The sequence below is a fragment of the Moschus berezovskii genome, chromosome 21 (genome assembly GCF_049115385.1).
Source record: "Moschus berezovskii isolate FMDL1 chromosome 21, NW_MosBer_1.0, whole genome shotgun sequence".
Lineage (NCBI taxonomy): Eukaryota > Metazoa > Chordata > Mammalia > Artiodactyla > Moschidae > Moschus > Moschus berezovskii.
In genome coordinates this window covers 63,695,180-63,718,916 of record NC_142480.1, presented here as the reverse complement: position 1 = coordinate 63,718,916, position 23,737 = coordinate 63,695,180, and the positions used below count along the sequence as shown (strand labels likewise).

The 23,737-nt window shown below is 45.5% G+C and overlaps 1 protein-coding gene across 1 annotated transcript in view; it reads left to right on the top strand.

The window, feature by feature from the left end:
* Positions 1–23,737, top strand: part of ADAMTS17 (ADAM metallopeptidase with thrombospondin type 1 motif 17) — a 401,986-nt gene that overhangs the window by 358,590 nt on the left and 19,659 nt on the right. Inside the window, exon 20 of the mRNA XM_055417694.2 lies at positions 22,409–22,613. Coding sequence (XP_055273669.2) covers positions 22,409–22,613 — 205 coding nt within the window. The remainder of the gene's footprint in view (positions 1–22,408; positions 22,614–23,737) is intronic.

Genomic DNA, 23,737 nt, shown 5'->3' with positions numbered 1-23,737 from the left:
TAACCCAGCAGCACATTAGGTGGTACCAGCAATTCAAAATAGACCAACAAAGAGTCACCGTGGAGGCTGTTGTCCAGGGCCCTGGCCTGCTCCTGTCTGCTCTGGGGAAGTCGGGAAGCGCCTTTGGCAGGAGGGGCTCAGGGAGCAAATGGGAGGCTTGCAATTAAAGGGAGTCTCAGGTGGGGACATGGGCGGTGCTGTACATTCCCTCGCTCATAAAGCCCCGGGCCAGAACCCTTGCAGGGCGAGCTCGGAGCCAGCGTCAGTCAGGTTTGCAGACTGGTCGTGTTGGAGCCCTGCCCCTGTCCCTCTGCACACAACGGCCTTTTCCCTCTGTGCCCCTTCCAGAAGACACAGGGCTGTGGCTCACTCCAGCTCTGGACAACTCCCCCAGAAACATTTTCAGAGAGTCTTGTGAAATTCTGAGTGTTTTCCTAGCCAATGTGAGGCAACGGCAGGGCTGGAATGTCGGGGAGGTCTGCTTGCATGTTTTCACATTGAATAATTTGGTGGGGCTGGGCCACTGGGCAAGCTAGGCAGGGGCTTCTGCTGGCGTTCATCAGGCCTCTGGCTATCTCTGCAGCCCCCTGGATTCAGGACTTTGGTGTTGGTTTCAGACTGGTACCGCTCAGACTGCTGTCTTGGGAAAACTGCATCACGTCATAAATCTGGGGGAGTCTTGCTTACCTCATCTTCTCAGGACAGAATTCTTGGGACACACGTATTGAGCCAACCAAAAGACAGAGTATGCGTGTAATAGGAATGTGGGGACAAAGCACTGTGGGAGGACCCATGTGGCAAGACAGCGGTGCAGAGTGGCCTCTCAGGCCAGAGCCACAGGAAGATGCGCATCCAGCCTCTTTGGTTTAGTTTCAGAACCACCAGAGCTGCCTCCTTGGAAAATTAAAGTGGGCAGTCCCAGACCAGGGGCAGAACTGAATTCCACAGCAGACATGGCTTGGCCTGCACAGGCATCTTAAGGTTTTAGAGTTCATTTCCAATACTTTAAAAATCAAAAGATTACAATAAGACTTGGAGCTTTCAACATTATTTTTTTAAAAGGAAAGATATGGCAATACTTGACCCACATGGCAACAGTAGACTGGAGCCGGGCAGCTCCCAGGACAGACACCACGTTCATTCTCAGTTGACCACAGATGCCGCCACTCTCAGCAGTCAAGGTCAGTTAGTACATCTGACCTGGTTCTGGGTTGTACAAGCATTTTTCTTATGAAAAATGTTCAGATGTGCAGGAAAGTCTGAGATTAACTAATAAACACCTATGCTGTGAACATCCTTGTCCAGTTTCCTTGGACACATGTGCAAGTTGTATCCCTACAAGGGTGCCTACACAGTCATAAGTCTGCACACCTCTAGCTTTCCTCCAAAGGCTTGCCTAGCATTACCCTGTCACCAGCACCATAGGGATCCCATTGCTCCAGTTGTGAACAAATTTAGTTTAGTCAGACTTTGTAGTGTTGCCATCTGGTGGGGAGGAAATGGTGCCTCGTTGTTTGATTTTTTTTTAAAATTCCCCTGTGCTGTAGTGAGGTTGAGTGTTTTCATATGTTAAGAGGATATTTATATTTTTTTCTGTGATTTATTCTCCTGTTCTTTGCCCATTATCCTGTTAGGCTACTTATCTTTTACTAATTGATTATGAGCTTCCTTATACACCTTGGATTATATTTTCCCTTATTTGAGGCATCTCTCTTCACCTATGAGGTCTTTCAGTAGAAGCTTTCATCTTTAATATAGTTAAATTGGTTAATTTTTAATTTAGGAATTGTCCTTCTTTTGTCTTGTTTTACAATTCCTTCCTGACCTTACAACTGCAAATATATTTTCCTATGTACTCTTTCAGAACTTTTAAGGTTTGGCTTTTTTGTGCATATAAGAAGGCTTTAACCCATCCAGAGGATGAGATGGTTGGATGGCATCACCGACTCAATGGACATGAATTTGAGTAAACTCTGGGAGTTGGTGATGGACATGGAGGCCTGGCGTGCTGCAGTTCATGGGGTCGCAAAGAGTGGGACACGACTGAGCGACTAAATTGAACTGAACTGAATCCATCCAGAATGCCTTTTTCTGTATAGTCTGAGTTGAGACAATGAATATGATAACCTGTTGTTTCTGCATTATATCATGGCTGCTGCTGCTGCTGCTAAGTCACTTTAGTCATGTCCAACTCTGTGTGACCCCATAGATGGCCTCCTACCACATTCGCCCGTCCCTGGGATTCTCCAGGCAAGAACACTGGCTAGTTCACCCCATTCCCATTGAGTGATAAGGCTGTATTTATGGTAACCAAGATAATAAAACACACTATTCTTTCTGGCCATAAGAAAATTACATTGGAAATAAGTAGTAAAAAGATAGTGACCTTCTTTTTCTATATTTTTAGAAATTAAAAAATATATAGTTCATGAGTTTGGAGGAAATGATATTGGAAATTATAAGATATTCAGAACTAACAATATTTCTTTTTTCTCCCTATGTTTGGGAAGCTGTGGATTATATTTCTGTTCTTTTGACAGCTACTCTTAAATGTGACCCATGTACCGTAACTATAAGCATTTCAATAAAGTCCAAAGTACTTAGAATCACCAGCCTCTCCCTAAACAAGACAGTGTCCTTAGTGTGTGTGACCCTCAAACAGCCTCTACGTCTTCCAGTTACTATCTGGACATTTTGCATTACTATACTGAAAACCTAAAGATGCACTGGTGTAATGAAAAATTGTATTAGTTAGATGAAACAGGCAAAATTCCTAGAAATACGACTGTAACTGACTCAAGAATAAATAGATAACCTGAGCATACCCATAACAAGTAAAGAGATTGAATTAATAATCAAAAACTTCCCACAGAAAAAAGCCCAGGATCAGATGGTTTTACTGGTGAATTTTACCAAACATCTAAGGAAGAATTAATATCAATTTTTAGTAGCCTCTTCGTAAAAGTAGAAAAGGAAGCACTTTGCAGTTCATTCTATGAGACCAGTATTACCCTGATAACAAAACCAAACAAAGATATCACAAGAAAAGAAACTACATGCCAATATCACTTATGAATATAGACACAAAAATCCTCAATAACTTATCAGTAAATTGAATCCAGCAATATGAAAAGGATTTACATACCATGATCAAGTGGAAACTTATCTGAAAATCAAATAATGTAATATACCACATCAGTAGAATAAAAGACAAACCACATTATTGTCTCAATTAACACAAACACACACAAAGTATTTGACAAAATTCACTATTCTTTCATGATCAAAACATTCAACAAACTATGAATAGAATAGAATTTTCTCAACCTCATGAAGGGTACCTACAAAAAACCCACAGATGTCATCACACTTAATAGTGAAAAACTAAATGCTTTACCCTTAAGAGAGGAATAAGACAAGAATGTCTGTTTTCACCACTTATATTCAACATTGTATTGGTAGTTCTAGCCAGGGAAATTAGTCCAAAAAAAAAAAAAAAAAGGCATCTAGATTAGAGAAGTAAAACTACCTATATTTGCAGATGACATGATCTTCTATATAGAAGATTCTAAAGAATCCAGTAAAAAAATACTTGAACTAAGGTATGTGCTGAAAAACAAAATTCAGCTCAGTGAATTCAAAGATCTAGTTGACTTTATTTAACAATTCTTGAATCGGGCAGCATCCCAGCTAGCAATTAGAAGAGTGCTCCAAGGGGTCATACTAAATGGAATGTATTTACTGGCAGGAAGCAGGTGGGGCAAGAAAGTATTAACAAGTAAAGATTGCTTCCCTGGTGGCTCAGATGGTAAAGAATCCGCCTGCAATTCAGGAGACATGGGTTCGATCCCTGGGTCAGGAAGATCCCCTGGAGAAGGGAATGGCAACCCACTCCAGTATTCTTACCTGGAAAATTCTATGGACAGAGGAACCTGGAAGTCTACAGTCCATGGGGTTGCAAAGAGTCGTACATGACTGAGTGACTAACACATACAAAGACTGCTTTAGTCCAGGCCGTCTTCTTTTGGGGGAAGGGAAGGGCTTTATCATGCACATTACCTCACTAGTGTTGATCAGGAAACTTCAGATTGACTCTTTTAAAGGTCATATTTCTGGAAGGGATTGAAACTGCAATTCAGTCTTGGTTTGCTATCATGGTGGTGGACGTGACAAATGATACAAGCCATTTGGGGCTTGTTATTTTTAACAAACGAGTTAAGCAAGGTTATAGAATGTACAATTGATGGACAAAAATCAATTCTCTTCCTATACCCTTGCAATGAATAGTCTGAAAAGGAAATGGAGAAAACAGTTCCATTTGCAGTAGCATCAAAAACTAGAATAGAATAGAATAGAAATAGAATACTTAGGAATGAATTTAACAAAAGAAGTACAAGACTTAAACACTGAAAATGACAAAACATTATTGAAAGAAGTTAATGAATATCTAAATACATCCCAGTAGAAAGCCTGATGTTGTTAAGAGGACTATACTCCACAAATTGATCTACTAACAAAACATAATCCCTATCAAAATTCCAGCTGTCTTTATTGCACAAATGAACAAGCTGATCCTAAAGTTTATGTGAAATTGCAAAGGGTTCTGAATAGTCAATACAATTTTTTAAAATAAGAACAGAGTTAGAGGACTTTTGCCTCTCGGTTTCAAAAATTACTACAAAGCTAATCAAGACAGTGTGGTACTTGCATAAAGATAGACATATAGAACAATTAATATAAATGAGTATCTAGAAATAAACATTCTCTCATTGACTATGAGTTAATTTTCAACATGGGATACCAGGACAATCCATTGGAAAAAGAATAGTCTTTTCTATAAATGGTACTGAGACTCTGAATGTCCACATCAAAAAACAGAAGTTGGATCCCTAGATCATACTATAGACAACGGTGAACTCAAAATGGATCAAACAACTAAATGTAATTGCTTAAGCTGTAAAATAAGGAAATATTAGGCATAAATCCTCCAGACTCTAGATTAGGTGATGGTTTCTTAGATATGAAAGTAAAAATGCAAGTAATAAAGAAAAAATAAACTAGGACATTATAAAAATATAAAACTTTTGTTCTTCAAAACCGTAAAGAAAATGAAAAGATAACCCAAAGCATTTTCACGAATCATATATCTGAAAAGATCATTTTAACTTCGCTGATAGCTCTGTTAGTAAAGTATCCACCTTCAATGCAGGAGACCCCAGTTTGATTCTTGGGTCAAGAATATCCACTGGAGAAGGGATAGGCTACCCACTCTAGTATTATTGGGCTTCCCTTGTGGCTCAGCTGGTAAAGAATTTGCCTTCAATGCAGGAGACCTGAGTTCAATCCCTGGGTTGGGAAGATCCCCTGGAGAAGGAAAAGGCTACTCACTCCAGTATTCTGACCTGGAGAATTTCATGGACTGTATAGTTCGTGGGGTCACAAAGAGTCGGACATGACTGAGTGACTTTCACTACAATTCATTCCTTTTTAACTAGAATATATCAAGGACTCTTTGGGCTTCCCAGGTGGCACAGTGGTAAAGAATCTGCCTGCCAATACAGGAGACCCAAGAAAAATGATTTCGATCCCTGGGTTGGGAAGATCTGCTGGAGTAGGAAATGATAACCCACACCAGTGTTCTTGCCTAGAAAATCCCATGGACAGAGGAGACTTGTGGGCTACAGTCCATGAGAGTTTCAAAAGAGTTGGACACGACTGAGTGACTGAAACACAACACACATCCATGACTCTTCCAACTCAATAATAAAAAATAAATAAACCAATTAAAAAATGGGTAAATTATCTGAATAGATATTCTCAGAAGATATGCAAATGGCCAATAAGCACATGGAAGATGCTCAACATCATCAGTCATCAAGGAGTTCAAAAATCAAAACCATAATAAAGTTCAATAAATGGTATTGGGAAGAATGGATATCAAAATATGAAAGAATGAAGTTGGACCTTTACCTTATGGTCAGTCACTCAGTTGTGTCTGACTCTTTGTGACCCCATGGACTGCAACACACCAGGCTTCCCTGTCCATCACCAACTCATGGAGCTTGCTCAAACTCATGTCCAATGAGTCAGTGATGCCATCCAACCATCTCATCCTCTGTCATCCCCTTCTCCTCCCATCTTCAATCTTTCCCAGCATCAGTGTCTTTTCCAGTGAGTCAGTTCTTCCCATCAGGTGGCCAAAGTATTGGAACTTCAGCTTCAGCATCAGTCCTTCCAATGAATATTCAGGACTGTTTTCCTTTAGGATTGACTGGTTTGATCTCCTTGCAGTCCAAGGCAATCTCAAGAGTCTTCTCCAACACTACAGTTCAAAAGCATCAGTTCTTTGGTGCTCAGCCTTCTTTATGGTCCAACTCTCACATCCATACCATGACTACTGGAAAAACCATAGTTTTGACTATAAGCACCTTTGTCAGCAAAGTAACATTTCTTATTTTTAATACGACATCTAGGCTTGTCATAGTTTTCTTCCAAGGAGTAAGCATCTTAATTTCATGGCTGCAGTCACCATCTGCAGTAATTTTGGAGCCCAAGAAAATAAAGTCTGTCACTGTTTCCATTGTTTCCCCATCTATCTGCCATGAAGTGATGGGACCAGATGCCATGATCATCGTTTTTTGAATGTTGAGTTTTAAGCCAGCTTTTTTACTCTCCTCTTTCACCTTCATCAAGAGGCTCTTCAGTTCCTCTTTGCTTTCTGCTTTAAGGGTGGTAACATCTGCATGTCTGAGGTTACTGATATTTCTCCCAGCAAGCTTTACCTTATACTATATACAAAAATAAACTCAAAATGAATCAAAGACCTAAATGTAAAAGCTAAAGCTAAAACTCTTAGAATAAAATATGAGAAAAAAGCTTCATACATTGGATTTGGTAATGATTTCTTAGATATGACAAAAAGCACAGGCAACGGAAGGGAAAATAGACAAATTGGACATCATCAAATTTGAAAACTGAGCATCACGGAACATAATCAACAAAGTGAAAAGGCAACCCAAAGAATGGGAGAAAATATTTGCAAGTCATATATTTAATAAAGAAGTAATATCCAGAATATCTAAAGAACTCCTATAACTAAACAACAAATGGTACCCAATTAAGAAATAGGCAAAGAAAATGCTCACTCCTTTCTCCAAAGGAGATATACACATGGCTAGTAAGTACCTGAAAAAATGTTCATTATCACTAATCATTAGGGCAATGCCAATCAAGCCACAATGAGGACCACTTCATGCCCATGAAGATAGCTATTTATATATGTGTGTAACAGCAAATAACTGTTGGTGAGGATGTGGGGAAATTGGAACCCTCTACACTGTTGATTGAAATGTCAAATGGTGCAGCCACTGTGGGAAACAGTACAGTGATTCCTTAAAAACTTAAGCACAGAACTACCATATGATCTAGCAGTTCCACTTCTGGGTATATGCCCAAAAGAATTAAAAACAGGAACTCAAACAGAAATTTGTACAACTATCTTCATTGCATCATTATTCACAATAGTCAAAGGGTGGAGGCAGCACAAGTGTTCCTCTCTGGACAAACAGATAAATGAAATGTGTCACACATGTACAATGGAATATTATTCACCCTCCAAAAGGAAGGAAATTCTGACACATGGATGAACCTTGAGGACATTATTCTTAGTGAAATAACACGGTTACAAAAGAACAAACATTGTATGGTTCCACTTATATGAGGTTCCTGAGCAGACAAAGTCATAGAGACAGAAAGTTTGATGATGGTTGCCGGGAGCTGGGGAGAAGGGAATAGGAGGTTATTGTTTGTTGAATCTAATTAATTCAGTTTGGGAAGATGAAAAATTTTGGAGATAATGGTGAGGGTTGCACAACCATGTGAATGTATTTAATACTACTGAAATGTATAGTGAAAAGTGGTGAAAATGGTAAATTTTGTACATATTTTACCACAGTACACGAAAACACATGGGATACCACTTCACACCCACTAAGATGGTTGTAATCAAAATGAGAGATAATAGCAAAAATTTATGGGAATGTACCTTCCCTGGTGGCTCAGATGGTAAAAAATCTTCCTGGAATGCAGGAGACCCGGGTTTGATCCCCAGGTGGGAAAGATCCCCTGGAGAAGGAAATGGCAACCCACTCCAGTATTCTTGCCTAGAGAATCCCATGGACAGAGAACCTCAGTGGGCTACGCAAAGAGTCGGACACAACTGAGCAACTAACACACACAAATGTTAGTGTGGAGAATTTAGATTTTCATATGCTGCTATAGAAATGCAAAATGGTGCAGCTGCTTTGGAAACAGTCTGGAATTTCTCAAATTGTTAAATGTAGAGTTAGCATATGATCCAGCAGTTCCACTCCTTGGTATATAGTCAAAAGAAATGAGAACACATGTCCATACAAAAACTGTCCACTGATGTTCACTGTAGCATTATTCGTAATAGCTGAAATGTGGAAATAACCCGAATGTCCCTCAATTAATGAACTGATAAATAAATATGGTATATCCATACAATCAAATATTATTCAATAATAAAAGGGAATGAAATGCTGATAGGTGCTATAATGTAGACAAGCCTTGGAAACATCCTGCTCAGTGAAGGAATCCAGGCACAAAGAACCACATGTTATGTGTCCATTTATATGAAATGTCCAGAAGAGGCAAGTCTATAAAAAGTAGGTTAGTGATTGCTTAGAGCTGAGAAGGGTGGGAGGTTGTATTTATTGGGAGATGACAGCTAAGAGTTGCAGTAGAGTTTCTTTGGAGGGTAATGAAAATATGCTATAATTGATTGTGGTGGTTATTTCACAAGTCAGAATATTATTGTTCTCTTTATGTGGATGAATTGTAGAGTATGTGAATTAGGTCTCAATGGAACTGTTAAAATCTTGCTAATGTATGACCTTGGGCAAGCCACTCAGATCTCTGTGCCTCGATTTCCTCACCTGTAGAATGGCTCTCCGTAGGATTGTTACAGGGATCAAATGATTTGAATCATGTTAAGTGCTCAGAACATTGCCTGGAACATAGGAAGCTCCCAAAATGGTTAGCTGGTGCAATACCTAGAGAAACCACTCTTGAAACGTTCCCTTAAGTTGTATTTTAGCAAAGCCGGCCTCCCCTGACCCTCCCTCGCCCCTTCCCTCCCCCTCCCCTCCCCCTTCCCTCCCCCTCCCCTCCCCCTTCCCTACCCCCTCCCTACCCCTTCCCTACCCCCTCCCTCCCTGGCACGTGAGAACTAACCACACTGACTCAAGAACCTTTTCAGGGAAGCATGGCAAGTTCTCAGACTGACCCAGACTGGTTTTCAGGGGGGACTAATGTCCTCTAGCAGAAGCTCACGTGCACAAGCCTGTGTATTCTCTCCCCATCACGCGCTGCAGGCTCTCATTTCCTCCTATAAAAGAACAAATATGTGGATAATATTCCTTTTCAAGGACATGTATACGAGAACCCATAATTCTCAAGGTTTAAATGGAGAAATGCTGCGTTGAAACTTCGTGTGCAGGTGTGAGGCGTCCCCCTCCGTACCCTGGGAGAACTCGAAGCCCAGCCTGTTACTCCTGGTCGTGCCTCCTCCCCCCGCTCCTCTTATGGACATCTGCTCAATAAAAGCAGCCACGTATCTTCGGAGACTTTAAATGGCACATGTTAAAGGCGTGTTTTGATTGTTCTCGTAACAGAGCTGCTGGCTGCAGCCGGCCCTGAGCTGTGAGAGCGACCCGGGCGGACGCGGCGTCTGCCGCGGCCGCGTCCTGAGTGGTGTTTCTGGGATGAGGCCCGGGAGGTCCGGCTCCGGGCCAGCGGCCTCTGCCACGTCTGCTCAGCCAGGCCGGCGGCGCACGTGGTGAGCACAGCCCGCGTGTCCTGGGAGAGCCCTGTCCGCGGGAAGGCAGAGCTCTGCTGGCCTGACCTCGGCCGGAAGCTCACAGCCCCGCCTGCAGCAGCCCTGCCCCAGGGGGAGAGGGAGGAGACGTTTGTCCCTGGGGCTCCCCCGTGGGCATCCCCCTGGGGCCTTTACTTGCTGTGAGGTCAGCATCCGGTCCTGCTTTATGGATGATGGCCACAGGCTCAGAGCGGGGCGAAAACGCGCACTGAGTTCCAGGACTCAGCACTCAAGCAGGTTCTTCATATTCCTATCATCTGAATCACACAGATTTATTGAACATTTTCTAAAAATTCAAATGACTTTGTTTTGGTTCCAAATGCCCACATAGACAAGTCATTCCAGTGGGCTTTGAGAAACAACAGTTCCTCTGAATAAGACAGATGTCTAGACTGAGAATAATAATTATAGCAGTAATAACAGCTGATATTTATCAGGCCCACGGAGCGCCAGGCCTGGGCTGACCTCCTGGCAGAGGCTTGAGTACTGACTTGTCCAAGGTCACACAGCTGGCAAGCTGGTGGAAGGAAGACTCAAGGCCAGACCCGTCTGATCCCAGGATCCTGAACGCGACCTGCTGAGACCTTGAGAATGTCTGGCTCTAGTAAGTGGGCATCCTGATGAAATCGGTCAGGTGTCCCCTAACCAGAGCATGAGTGTGTAAATACGAAAAGGAAGTCCCTGGGTTGGGGCACAGAGGACTCACCTACTTAATAGCTGGTGGGCTTTGGGCCAATGTTGCTGTCTCTGAGTGGGTTCCTCTGTCTGTGAAGCAAGCCTGGCAGGCCCTGAGCCACCTTCCTCTGGGAGTTCTGGTGGGTAGAAGGCAAGATGGCAGTGAAAAAGTCCTGGGCAGGGCTTCCCTGGTGGCTCCTTGGCAAAGGATCTGCCTGCAATGCAGGAGACCCTGGTTCAATTCCTGGGTCCAGAAGATCCCCTGGAGAAGGGATAGGCTACCCACTCCAGTATTCTTAGACTTCCCTGGTGGCTGAGATGGTAAAGAATCCACCTGCAGTGCGGGAGACCTGGGTTCGATCCCTGGGTTGGGAAGATCCCCTGGAAAAGGGAAAGGCTGCCCACTCCAGTATTCTGGCCTGGAGAATTCCATGGCCTGTATAGTCCGTGGGGTCACAAAGAGTCGGACACAACTGAGCAACTAAGCACCACACATTCTTGTCTGGGAAGTCCTGTGGACAGAGGAGCCTGGTGAGCTACACAGTCTGTGTGATTGTGGCCAAGTCTTCCCCTCATGACGTTGTCCAACCAGGCCCCTGGCCGCCCTCCCCAGCTGGCCTCCAGTGTCTCAGACGTGGCCCGGGTCTCCAGCAGGTCATCTGCTCTGCCATTTGGCCCAGCTGACTTCCCATGATGCACTGTCAGTGGGCAGGGTGGCCCACATGTCCAGACAGGTGGCTCCGTGAGCCGCTGCTCGCAGCCCCTGGCCATTCTCAGCACCCCCTGCTCACGCAGGTGTCCCCTCACATCCTCACTAATCTCCCCGCGTGCATGCAACTTGCTTGACCAGAGGCTCCCGAGTCATGGGACATCTTGCTGACCTCTAGGTGCTGGAGTGTCACCCCAGCATTGAGGGTTTGTGGACCCCACTCTGTAGGCATCAACCCACATCTGCTAAGAGTGCCAGCATCTCCTCTTCACCCTCATCCATTCTGCTCTTATAGCACTGGCGACTGGTCTCCCCAGTCCTCCCCCACCCCATCAGCATTGCCGCCTCCTGGCTAAATCCAGGGATGCTCTTCAGTCTCATCCAGCCCAGCCCTTCTTGGTGCCTCTTGCACTGTCCACTTGCCCTAGCTGGCCTTGCTCATCACCTCTTCTCCCACTCCTCAGAGCCTTCCATGACTGAGTCCAACCCCAGGTGCTTACACTCCCCAAGCTCTGCCCCCTGACCTCCAGTGTAAGCTCCCCAGATGAGTCATTCTTACCCTTGCTGTCTACCAGGACTTTATTGCTTTTGACTTCCAACCCTGTGTTTCCAATCAGGTGGCATCCTTGACCTCCAGAACTGCACCTGCAGACCCTTCCCAGCACCACTGAATGGCCTAGGGCCACCTGAAAGTAATACCCCTTCTGCCCCCAAACCAGCTCCTCTCCCTGTGTTCTCACTTGCAGCGGTGGCACCACCAGCATCCTCTGGACCAGTCAGGATCCTGAGCTTGGCGCTTGCCTCCTTTCTCTCCACGACCCCAAGTACCCAAAGCCCTGTCAACTCCACCCTTTCCTAGGCTTGTATCAGCGTGTCTGTTTTCCATTTCTCTGCTGCCTTGGTGAAACCCATCATTTTGCCCCAGGGTACATGATCACGGGAGACCTCCAAGGCAGCTTCCCTCCTTCCCACCCTGAAGTATCCTTTAGAATTGGTCATCCCAAACTCACAGTTGCTCCTCGACATTTCTTGGGTAGGTGTTAGCTCTCAGAGCCCTGAGCCCTGTTTCTTTGCTTGACCAACCTCACCTTGACCTTCACAACCCCGCTCAAGCTCCATTTTGTCCACTGCACTTATCAGATAGTGATGACATTACCTGTTTTTATGTTTCCCTCTCCGCGAAGGACCACACACTTGACTGAGCTTTGTGAAGGTGGGGACACTGAGCTGAGTGCCCAGGCCCTTGGTTCAGGGCTTGGCATGAAGATGATACCCACGTGTCTGGAGGACAGAGGGGATGAGGTTGGACAAAGAAGCCATCCCAGTAGCCAAAATCTCTTTAACCTCCTTGCAGCTTCCTGGAGCTTCCAGGCTGTTTCACATCCTTCTTTTTATGCTGTGGTATTTTACCTGTAGGGTATTTTATTCTGTGCTTGGAATTTGCATGTCTCTATGACCAACCTTGATAGTATATTAAAAAGCAGAGACATTACTTTGCCAACCAAGGTCCGTCTAGTCAAGGCTATGGTTTTTCCCGTGGTCATGTATGGATGTGAGAGTTGGACTGTGAAGAAAGCTGATCGCCGAAGAATTGATGCTTTTGAACTGTGGTGCTAGAGAAGACTTTTGAGAGTCCCTTGGACTACAAGGAGATCCAACCAGTCCATTCTAGAGGAGATCAATCCTGGGTGTTCATTGAAAGGACTGATACTAAAGCTGAAACTGCAATACTTTGGCCACCTCATGCGACGAGTTGACTCACTGGAAAAGACTCTGATGCTGAGAAAGGTTGGGGGTGGGGGAGAAGGGGACGACGGAGAATGAGATGGCTAGATGGCATCACCAACTCTGTGGACATGAGTTTGAGTGAACTCCGGGAGTTGGTATTGGACAGGGAGGCCTGGCGTGCTGTGATTCATGGGGTCGCGGAGAGTCGGACACGACTGAGCGACTGAACTGAACTGACTGAACTGAACAACAGATGCTCAGGCAATCACGTCCAGGCACCTTACCTTGATTAATTTAGCTATTGTAAAGAACTTTCCTGGCTCAGAGATAGGCACAGACTAGGTGCTCAGTCAATGCCAGATCCTTACTACTGACCCATTTTGGAGATGGATAAAACTGACCCCACAGACAAACCACTTGCTATCTTAAACACTTGTTATGTTGAAATACAACAGCTCACACTTTTTTTACAGTTTGAAGTTTCTGAAAATGAATGACCCACAAATGTGTTCTTTTTGGTTATCTATGTTGGATATTCACTTTATATTCAACCTAAAATAACTGTGTTAGAAGAATGTGATCCTGAAGATGCCATTGTTTCTATGTGAGACAGTCACATTTCAGCAGATTGCATGAGATCTTTAACTAGTTTAAGTCTTAAATCAAGACTTGAATAGAAACTGAATTTTGAATAGAAGATAAAATTTCTCAGAACTATTAATGTGATGTATACTTAAAATAATGACCATCAAAGATGTCTACATCCTAATCCCTGGAACTCATGAAAATGTTAGGTTACATGTCAAAGGAAAGTTAGAGCTGCAGGTGGAATTAGTTCTCCCCGAAAACCAGAACCTGGGAGACAGGCGTGGAACAGACTCCTCGGAGTCCTCAGAAGGAACCCACCCTGCCAGCACTTTAATTTTTTACTTCCAGCCACCAGAGTTGTAAGAGAATAAATTCCTGTTGTTTTAAGCCTTTCATTGGGATTGGAATGAAAACTGAACTTTTCCAGTCCTGTGAGTTTTCCGTATTTGCTGGCATATTGAGTGCAGCACTTTCACAGCATCATCTTTTAGGATTTGAAATAGCTCAGCTGGAATTCCATCACTTCCACTAGCTTTGTTCATAGTGATGCTTCCTAAGGCCCTCTTGACTTTGCACTCCAGGATGTCTGGCTCTAAATGAGTGATCACACCATCATGGTTATCTCAGTCATGAATATCTTTTTTACACAGTATTGTGTGTATTCTTGCCACCTCTTCTTAATATCTTCTGCTTCTGTTAGGTCCATACTATTTCTGTCCTTTATTATGCCCATCTTTGCATGAAATATTCCCTTGGTGTCTCTAATTTTCTTGAGATCTCTCGACTTGCCCTTTCTATTGCTTTCCTCTATTCCTTTGCAATGATGACTTAGGAAGGCTTTCTTCTCTCTCCTTGCTGTTCTTTGGAACTCTGCCTTCAAATGGGTACATCTTTCCTTTTCTCCTTTGCCTTTAGCTTTTCTTCTTTTCTCAGCTATTTGTAAGGCTTCCTCAGACAACCATTTTGCCTTTTAGCATTTCTTTTTCTTGGGAATGGTTTTGATCACTGCTTCCTATACAACGTCATGAACCTCAGTTCATAGTTCTTGAGGCACTATGTCTATCAAATTTAATCCATTGAATTTATTTTTGTCACTTCCACTGTATAATTGTTAGGGATTTGATTTAGGTCATACCTGTATGGTCTAGTGGTTTTCCCTAATTTTTTCAATTTAAGTCTGAATTTTGCAATAAGGAGTTCATGATCTGAGACATAGTCAGCTCCTTGTCCTGTTTTTGCTTGATTGTATAGAGCTTCTCCATCTTTGGCTGCAAAAAATATAATCAATCTGATTTTGGTATTGACCATCTGGTGATGTCCATGTGTAGAGTCATCTCTTGTGTTGTTGGGAGAGAGTGTTTGCTATGACCAGTGCGTTCTCTTGGCAAAACTCTATTAGCCTTTGCCCTGCTTCATTTTGTATTCCAAGGCCAAACTTGCCTGTTACTCCAGGTATCTCTTGACCTCCTAGTTTTGCATTCCAGTCCCCTATGATGAAAGGGACCTTTCTTTGGTGTTAGTTCTAGAAGGTCTTGCAGGCTCATTTAGCCATTCACCTTCAGCTTCTTCAGCATTAGTGGCTGGAGCATAGACTTGGATTACTGTGATATTGAATGGTTTGCCTTGGAACTGAACAGAGATCATTATGTCAGTTTTGAGAATGCACCCAAGTACTGCGTTCTGGACTCTTTTGTTGACTATGAGGGTTACCCTATTTTGTTCTAAGGGATTATTGCCTATAGTAGATATAATGGTCATCTGAGTTAAATTCACCCATTCAAGTCCATTTTAGTTCACTGATTCCTAAAATGTCGATGTTCACTCTTGCCATCTCCTATTTGGTCACTTCCAATTTACCTTGATTGATGGACCTAACATTCCAGGTACCTATGCAGTATTGTTCTTTACAGCATCGGACTTTACTTCCATCACCAGTCACATCCATAACTGGACGTTGTTTTCACTTTGGCTCCATCTCTTCATTCTTTCTGGAGTTATTTCTCCACTCTTCTCCAGTAGCATATTGGGCACCTACCAACCTGGGGAGTTCATCTTTCAGTGTCCTATCTTTTTGCCTTTTCCTTCTGTTCATGGCCTTCTCAAGGCAAGAATACTGAAATGTTTTGCCATTCCTTTCTCTAGTGGACCACAGTTTTGTCAGAACTCTACACTATAATCCGTCCATCTTGGGTGGCCCTGCGTGGCATGGCTTATGGTTTCCTTGAGTTGGACAAGGCTGTGGTCCATGTGGTCATTTTGGTTAGTTTTCTGTGACTGTGATTTCCATTCTGTCTGCAGCGACCACAGGACCAGTAAAGGTCCATTTTCATTCCAATCCCAAAGAAAGACAATGCTAAAGAATGTTCAAACTACTGCACAATTGCAGTCATCTCACATGCTAGCAAAGTAATGCTCAAAATTCTCCAAGTGAGGCTTCAACAGTACGTGAACCAAGAACTTCTAGATGTTCAAGCTGGATTTAGAAAAGGCAGAGGAACCAGAGATCAAATTGCCAACATCCATTGGATCATAGAAAAAGCAAGAGAGTTTCAGACTATGCCAAAGTCTTTGACTGTGTGGATCACAGCAAGCTGTGGAAGAGTTTGGGAATGCCAAACTTAAAGAGATGTGAATGCCAGACCACCATACCTGCCTCCTGAGAAATCTGTATGCAGATTAAGAAGCAACAGTTAGAACTGGACATGGAACAACAGACTGGTTCCAAATAGGGAAAGGAGTACATCAAGGGTGTATATTGTCACCTTGTTCATTTAACTTGTATGCAGAGTATATCATGAGAAATGCCAGGCTAGATGAAGCACAAACTGGAATCAAGATTGCCAAGAGAAATATCAGTAACCTCAGATAGGCAGATGACACTACCCTTATGGCAGAAAGCAAAGAGGAACTAAAGAGTCTCTTGATGAAAGTGAAAGGGGAGATTGGAAAATGGCTTAAACTGGCTTAAAACTCAACATTCAGAAAACGAAGATCATGGCATCTGGTCCCATCACTTCATCGCGAATAGATGGAGAAACAATGGAAACAGTGAGAGACTTTATTTTGGGCGGCTCCAAAATTACTGCAGATGGTGACTGCAGCCATGATATTAAAAGACGCTTGCTCCTTGGAAGAAAAGCTATGACCAACCTAGACAGCATATTAAAAAGCAGAGACATTACTTTGCCAACAAAGGTCCATCTAGTCAAAGTTAGGGGTTTTCCAGTAGTCATGTATGGATGTGAGAGTTGGACTATAAAGAAAGCTGAGCGCCAAAGAATTGATGTTTTGAACTGTGGTGTTGGAGAAGACTCTTGAGAGTCCCTTGGACAGCAAGGAGATCCAACCAGTCCATCCTAAAGGAAATCAGTCCTGAATATTCATTGGAAGGACTGATGCTGAAGCTGAAGTTCCCATACTTGGCCACTTGATGAGAAGAACTGACTCATTTGAAAAGATCCTGATGCTGGGAAAGATTGAAGGCAGGAGGAGAAGGGGACGACAGAGGAAGAGATCGTTGTATGGCATCATCAACTCGATGGAAATGAGTTTGAGCAGGCTCTGGGAGTTGGTGATGGACAGGGAAGCCTGAGGTGCTACAGTCCATGGGGTCACAAAGAGTCAGATACCACTGAGCAACTAAGCTGAACTGTTTTAAGCCACCCAGCTTGTGGTACTTTTTCACAGCAGCTCTATCAAATTAATACAGGTTTCTAGTCAGCTGGTTTTTCCTGAATTATCTGAGTGGGTCCATTGTAATTGCAAGGGTCCTAAAACAGAAGAGGGAAGCAGAAGAGAAGGTTGCAGTGATATAATGCAAGAAGAGTTCTACCTAATTTGCTGGCTTTGAAGACAGAAGAAGGTGCCACCAGCCAGGGAATCAGGGCAGTGTGTAGAAGCTGGAAAAGGCAAGGAAGCAGAGTCTTCCTCGAGTCTTCAGAAGGAACCAGCCCTGCAGCTCCTTGATTTTAGCCCCTTGAGATCCACATCAGTTTTTCTACCTCCAGAAATGCAAGATAATCAGTCTGTATTGTTTTGCACCCTTACGTTTATAGCAGTTTGCGACAGCAGTGAAAAAAAAATACAGGGTCTCAGGTAGTGACAGAGCTGTCCAAAATCTAGCAGTCCCCCCTCGTCCATGGGCCATACACCCCAAGCCCCCCAGTAGATGCCCGAAACGCAGGATATTACTGATCCCTGCAGGTATTTACATAGTAGGTATTTCCTGCACTAAGCAGCAGGGAGCCTGTACAGTGAGGATAAGCTGGGCAAAGGAATGGTTCACATCCCAGGCGGGACTGATTGGGATGGTGGGAGATTTCATCCCACTGCTCAGAACAGCACGCAGTTTAAACTTATGAATTGTTTATTTCTGGAATTTTCCACTTAATGTCTTCAGATTGCAGTTGACTGCTAGTAAACTGGGGAACCTGAGAAGGCAATGGCAAGCCGCTCCAGTACTCTTGCCTAGAAAATCCCATGGATGGAGGAGCCTGGTAGGCTGCAGTCCGTGGGGTCACTAAGGGTCGGACACGACTGAGCGACTTCACTTTCACTTTTCACTTTAACACATTGGAGAAGGAAATGGCAACCCACTCCAGTGTTCTTGCCTGGAGAATCCCAGGGATGGAGGAGCCTGGTGGGCTTCCGTCTAAGGGGTCACACAGAGTCGGACACGACTGAAGTGACTCAGCAGCAGCAGCAAACTGGGGAACGTGAAACCACAGAAAAAGGCAGAAAACTACCTGATTAGAGTGGTTGAACTTGGCATATGTACAAAGGAGATGCGTCTGTGTTGGTTGGACAGGAGAGGCTCACCTAACCCTGTGGGAATGGGGGACGGGCCTGAATTAGGGAGGTATTATGGTGGATTCATCAAGAATTAGTTTTATTGCTTTTAAGAAGAACTACTAACTCAAACTCAGCTAATGAATGTCACTGTTAAGATTTTTAGAGCATATGAGTGAAAAATCTCAGGTTTGCATTGTAACTGTAGTACATATTATTATGTGGAACTGTCGGCCCATCTCAAGTTAATAGACTTGGAATCGATGCGACTTGACTGTGATGTCCAGGCGTGCAACGTCATCCCCTGTCCCACCTGGGCCTCATGCAGCCGAGGCCCTTCAGTGGAAGTGGTTTCTTTCCATCACCGAAAGCAGAGTCTTAGGAAGGTCACTTTTCATCCCCATTCTTCACCGAGATGTTTGTTAAGTTCAGGAGCAAAAAGGCCCAGCTGAAAAACAGTTCCAATAACCTGCAGCAGGTGTGCCCACGACACAGAGCCCTCCTGTCCATGGCTCAGCACATGTCTCAGGCAGGGATGGGTCTGAGGATTCTTCTGGAAAGAGGACCGGGGTCCGTGAGCTCCTTTCCATCCTGTCGTCCTTTGAAAATACCAGCTTCCGGTGGATCAGATGGTAAAGAATCCGATCGAACACTGACCTGGGTTCAATCCCTGGGTGGGAAGATCCCCTGGAGGAGGGCATGACAACCACTCCAGTATTCTTGCCTGGAGAATCCCATGGACGGAAGAGTCTGGCAGGAGGCCATGGGGTCACAAAGAGTCAGACACGACTGCACAACTAATCACAGCACGCAACAGACACCAGAGGTAAAGCAAAGAAGAACGTGGGGGGCTGGCAGTCTCTCCCAGCTCTACGGGAATCTGATCCCCACAGACCTGACTTTTCTAGCCAGTGGTGGGCCAGGAGGAGCCCCCAAGGCAGGACTGCTGATTCCTGCCAGAAGTTCCCTGTCTCCCCAGGTGTCCCGGGTATGACCTTTGTGTGAACAGAGTTGGTACCCACATTCCCTAGAGCAAATGCTCTGATTATGTGCCCAAAAGTGGAGAAGCTGGCACCCTATGGCAGTGCTGAGGGCAATGATAGCCCCATGAGTATCCCGCAGTGTGGATGTGTTGTGCTTCCCTGGGCTCAGCCCTGGGAAGCACAGCGAATACAAAAGGCAGGAGCAGGATTCTAAGCCATTTCACAGGTCAGCACAACAACCTGACCTCAACCTAAAACCTAGGTCTTCACCTAAAACCTAACATTTATATTTGCAAATTTAATTGCAAAAGGTCAAGACAAAGGAGATTTGGCTGAGAGTCAGTTCTTGAGAGAAAAACGTGGTAGGTGCTAGCATAGGTCAGTGTGGTTGCAGTAAGAAAGAAAGGAAATGGTGCAGAGTTGGGGAGCATTCATGAAAGCAAGTCCCCACTTAAAGAGAAAACCAGCACATTCTCTCGCTGCTTTCAGGTCACATCTGGGCCGTTCTATCCGTGACATATCAATCCATCTTAAGAACAGCAGTGACTGATTTGAGACAACAGATTGAGAATCTGTACATTATTTTGATCAAGAGAAGAGAAAACTTAAAAGGGGAACCAAAGACTTATCTTCAGATATTTAAGAGGGAATTCTTATACTCTAAAGATCAGGACTAGGAGAAATGGGTAGAAGTCGGTCTGCGTCTTTCAGGAGTGTTCAAGCAATTGTCAGGCACTGAAATGGGAACAAGGCTGCGTGCCATCTGCAAAGTCTTCATTTCCGGCCAAGGGGACACGGGATAACAACAGTGCTGGTTCCATTTTAAGGCAGTGTGCCAGGCACTGCCGTAAGCAGTCTGCAGGCGGTGCGCTGCCTGTGCCCACCCCTGAGCCTGGCGCCATGTCTCCATCTTCATGGCATGAGCAAGGGCTCTGGTGAGTGCAGCGTCACTGCAGTTAGTCCCTGGGCCGTGAAGGACAGAGTGGTAGCTCTGCCAAGGGGTCTGGAATGAGCTCGACGAGGTGGCCTGAGCTTGCCCTAAGGGATGAGGAGGAACCGTGTCAGGATGCAACCGGGTAGCCCCATCTTCCCAAAACTTAGTCCAATACCCTCCAGTGCCCCAGCTGGTCCAGGCCACCCTTGTCTCCCACCTGGACCATTGCACTGGCCTCCTCCCTGCCCTCCCTGTAGCCTCCACCCACTGTAGACTCGCCGCCGCGCAGAGCCAGGGTGGCCCTGGAGGGGTGTGCCCTCCTCTCTCTAAACCCCCAGACTGAATCTTATTCAAGCAGGAGGCAGCAGCCTGCCAGGCCCTGCATGACCTCCCCTTGCGGCCTCTCAGGTCCCGCCCTCTCCTGCTCACCCCCTCCCCGCCACCCTTGCTCCCGGCTGCCCCTGGCCCTGCCAGCACATGCTGCCTCCAGGCCTTTTGCACCTGCTGTGCGTTTTGCCTACATCTTCTCCCAGAAATCACGGGCTCCTGCCTCACTTCCTCCCAGGCGCTGCCCATGGCCGGCCATCCCCCACCTTGGATAAAATAGTGCTAACCCTCGCCTCGCCCCATCTGCCCTGTGCTGCTTTGCTTTCCTCTGAAGCACTTACTGCAGCACGGCGCATTCTCTCTGTGTCTGTGATATAGGACGTGGTATATGGCGGGCTCCATTCCACGGGGTGGCAAAGAGTCCGACATGGCTGAGCAGCTAACACTGTCACCTTCAATCAGCTTTTGTACGCTCTATTACATTATGTTGTATTCTGTTGTATATTGCTCATCAGTGTACTATTACATTATGTTGTATTCTGCTGTATATTGCTCATCAGTGTACTTTCTGTCCCCAAGATTCAGAGGCAGGCTTTGTTTCGTTCTCTGCCTCATCACCAACACCTGTCTGTGTCCAAGGGGGGTGGCCTCATGAGGTGGGATCTGGGTCTGACTGTGGTGAGAACTGAGTGGTTATCAGCACTGACACTCCGGGCGGCGCTGCTTTGTCAGGTAGCGAGCTCCTGGAATCGCCACTACTGGGGGCTCGCAAGGGCTTTCCAGGTGGCGCTAGTGGTGAAGAACCCGCCTGCAATGCAGGAGACGTGGGTTCAATCCCTGGGTCAGGAAGATCCCCTGGAGGAGAAAATGGCAACCCACTCCAGTATTCTTGACTGGAGAATCCCAGGGACAGAGGAGCCTGGCGGGCTACAGTCCATAGGGTCACAGAGAGTTAGACTCGATGGAAGCGACGCAGCACGCATGCATGCCAGGGACCCCAGCACAGAGAGTCTCTGAAAGGACACTCAAAGCCCTGTTTGTGTCCTGAGAAATCATGATTCCTAAACCACCTGGCTCCTTTCCAGCACCGTAAGGCCAGCAGAGACCTGACAGAGTTGGGTCATTGAAATGTTAGGCAGGTGGAGAAGGTTGTAGTTGAGCACTTTCAGCAGTTTAGTCACTCTCAAGAGACTCTGACCACCCCGAGTTGCCTCCTCAAGAGTGACAGTCTCCGCTTAGGAGGGCCCGCCACCCTTTGGAAAGCAAGGAGGCCTGGTGTGTTTGAGCTGGGGCTAGGGCGTCCTCTGTCGAGGGCTGTGCCGGTCACCTTTTGCTGCAGTGACGAACAACCCCAGAATCTCAGTGGCATACCACAGCATCATGTACGACAGAACCCAGCAGTGGGGCGGCCCCTGTATTGGACCTGCTGTTCTCACGGCGGAGAGCAGGAAGAGAGAGACGGGCCACAGAGTCACCCAAAGCTTCTGCTGGAATGTGGCCCGCTTTGTGCCCATCACACCTGAACAAAGATGGCCTAAGACAGCAGGATGGAGACGTAGGAACAGTAACAGTCTGACGTGGGGAGTGGGGTCAGAAAGGTTTCTGTGCTGAGAAGACCACTGGCCCACTCTACTCAGACAGCTCTGACAGTCTGGAATTGTCTCCAAACCCGGCTGCAGAGCTGTGTCTGCCTGCTTCCCTCCCACAGCAGGCCCACAATCCCGCGACCTGTTTGGAAGGCCCTTTGTCCGCTCACCGTCTTGTCTTTCTCCGGGCAGGTGGGTGGCAGGCCCATGGAGCCCCTGCTCCGCGACCTGCGAGAAGGGCATCCAGCACCGGGAAGTGACCTGCGTGTACCAGCTGCAGAATGGCACACACGTTGCCACCCGGCCCCTCTACTGCCCGGTGCCCCGGCCGTCGCCAGTGCAGAGCTGCGAGGGCCAGGACTGCCTGTCCATCTGGGAGGCATCGGAGTGGTCACAGGTGGGTGCCTGGGCTGCCGTCAGTGCTGAGACCACCGCCAGGGCCCCGGGGCCTTGTCTGCAGGGACCCCAAAGTGGCCCCTTTCCCTCCGTGCTGCTTGTGACACACCCCCAGAAATATCCTCACCAGACCCGGCCAGCTCAAAGCCGTGCTCTGGGTCACATGCTCTCAAACTCCATCTGATGTTTCAACATGGCCAAATAACCATGGATAGTGTATTTTTTGTAATATATATCACAGTACTGTTTGGTTTGTTTGCTGTGAGAGTTCTCTTGTAAATAGAGATGGAGGGATGGAGAGTTGGATGCATAGGAGACGGGTTGGTGGGTAGGCAAATAGACACTTTCTCATCTCTTTTGGGCACTCTGGAACTGTAGGGTGGTCAGGCTGGGAAAGTGCTTTCAAAGGCTCCCCTTCAGCTCCACAGCAGTCTAGGTGGAGCTACCTTTGCAAGAGGCAGGCGGATGCTGGGAGAGACAGCTTTTAGTGTGTGAGTTGGAGTCACAAATCTCATGCCATGTAACGTTTTGGAAAGAGGTCAATTAAGCCTTAAGTTTTAACTTTGAAGACTGATCCTGGAAATATTTTATCTTTGGTAGTATCATCCTTCAAGGCTTTGTAGTGAACTTGCGTTAATGATTTTGATTGTTTGGCTATAAAACAAACAAACAAAAAAGGGCTGAATAAAGGGGCAAGCTTCCCTGCGGTCTTCCACCAGACGTGTTCTAGGAAAGTCAGAAAGGCTAAATCCAAGACACTCTTCAGTGTGGAAAGTATTTTTAAAGTTCCTTTTTATTGCCAAACACTTGGAATTATTTTGAATAAGGAAGTATTCAGCCCATTTTTAATGAAGGAAAAGTCTGCCCTTGGGTGACTGTGTTTACTTTTTAGGCAGATCCTGACAGGTACCTGTTTAAAGAGGGGAGGTTTTTGCCTACCCTTTAAGATATTTTAGGGAAAGGACAGAGTTTAAATTTTTTTTAACTTTTTCTCTTTACATGTACCTAGGTTGAGAAGTTTAACATTCAGTGGGCTTTTAGGGAGGGTAGTTGGAAAGCTAGGGGCAGGTGTATAGTCTCCCTTGCCATGAGCTTAGGGCCTTGATCATCTGGTTCTTGATCCAA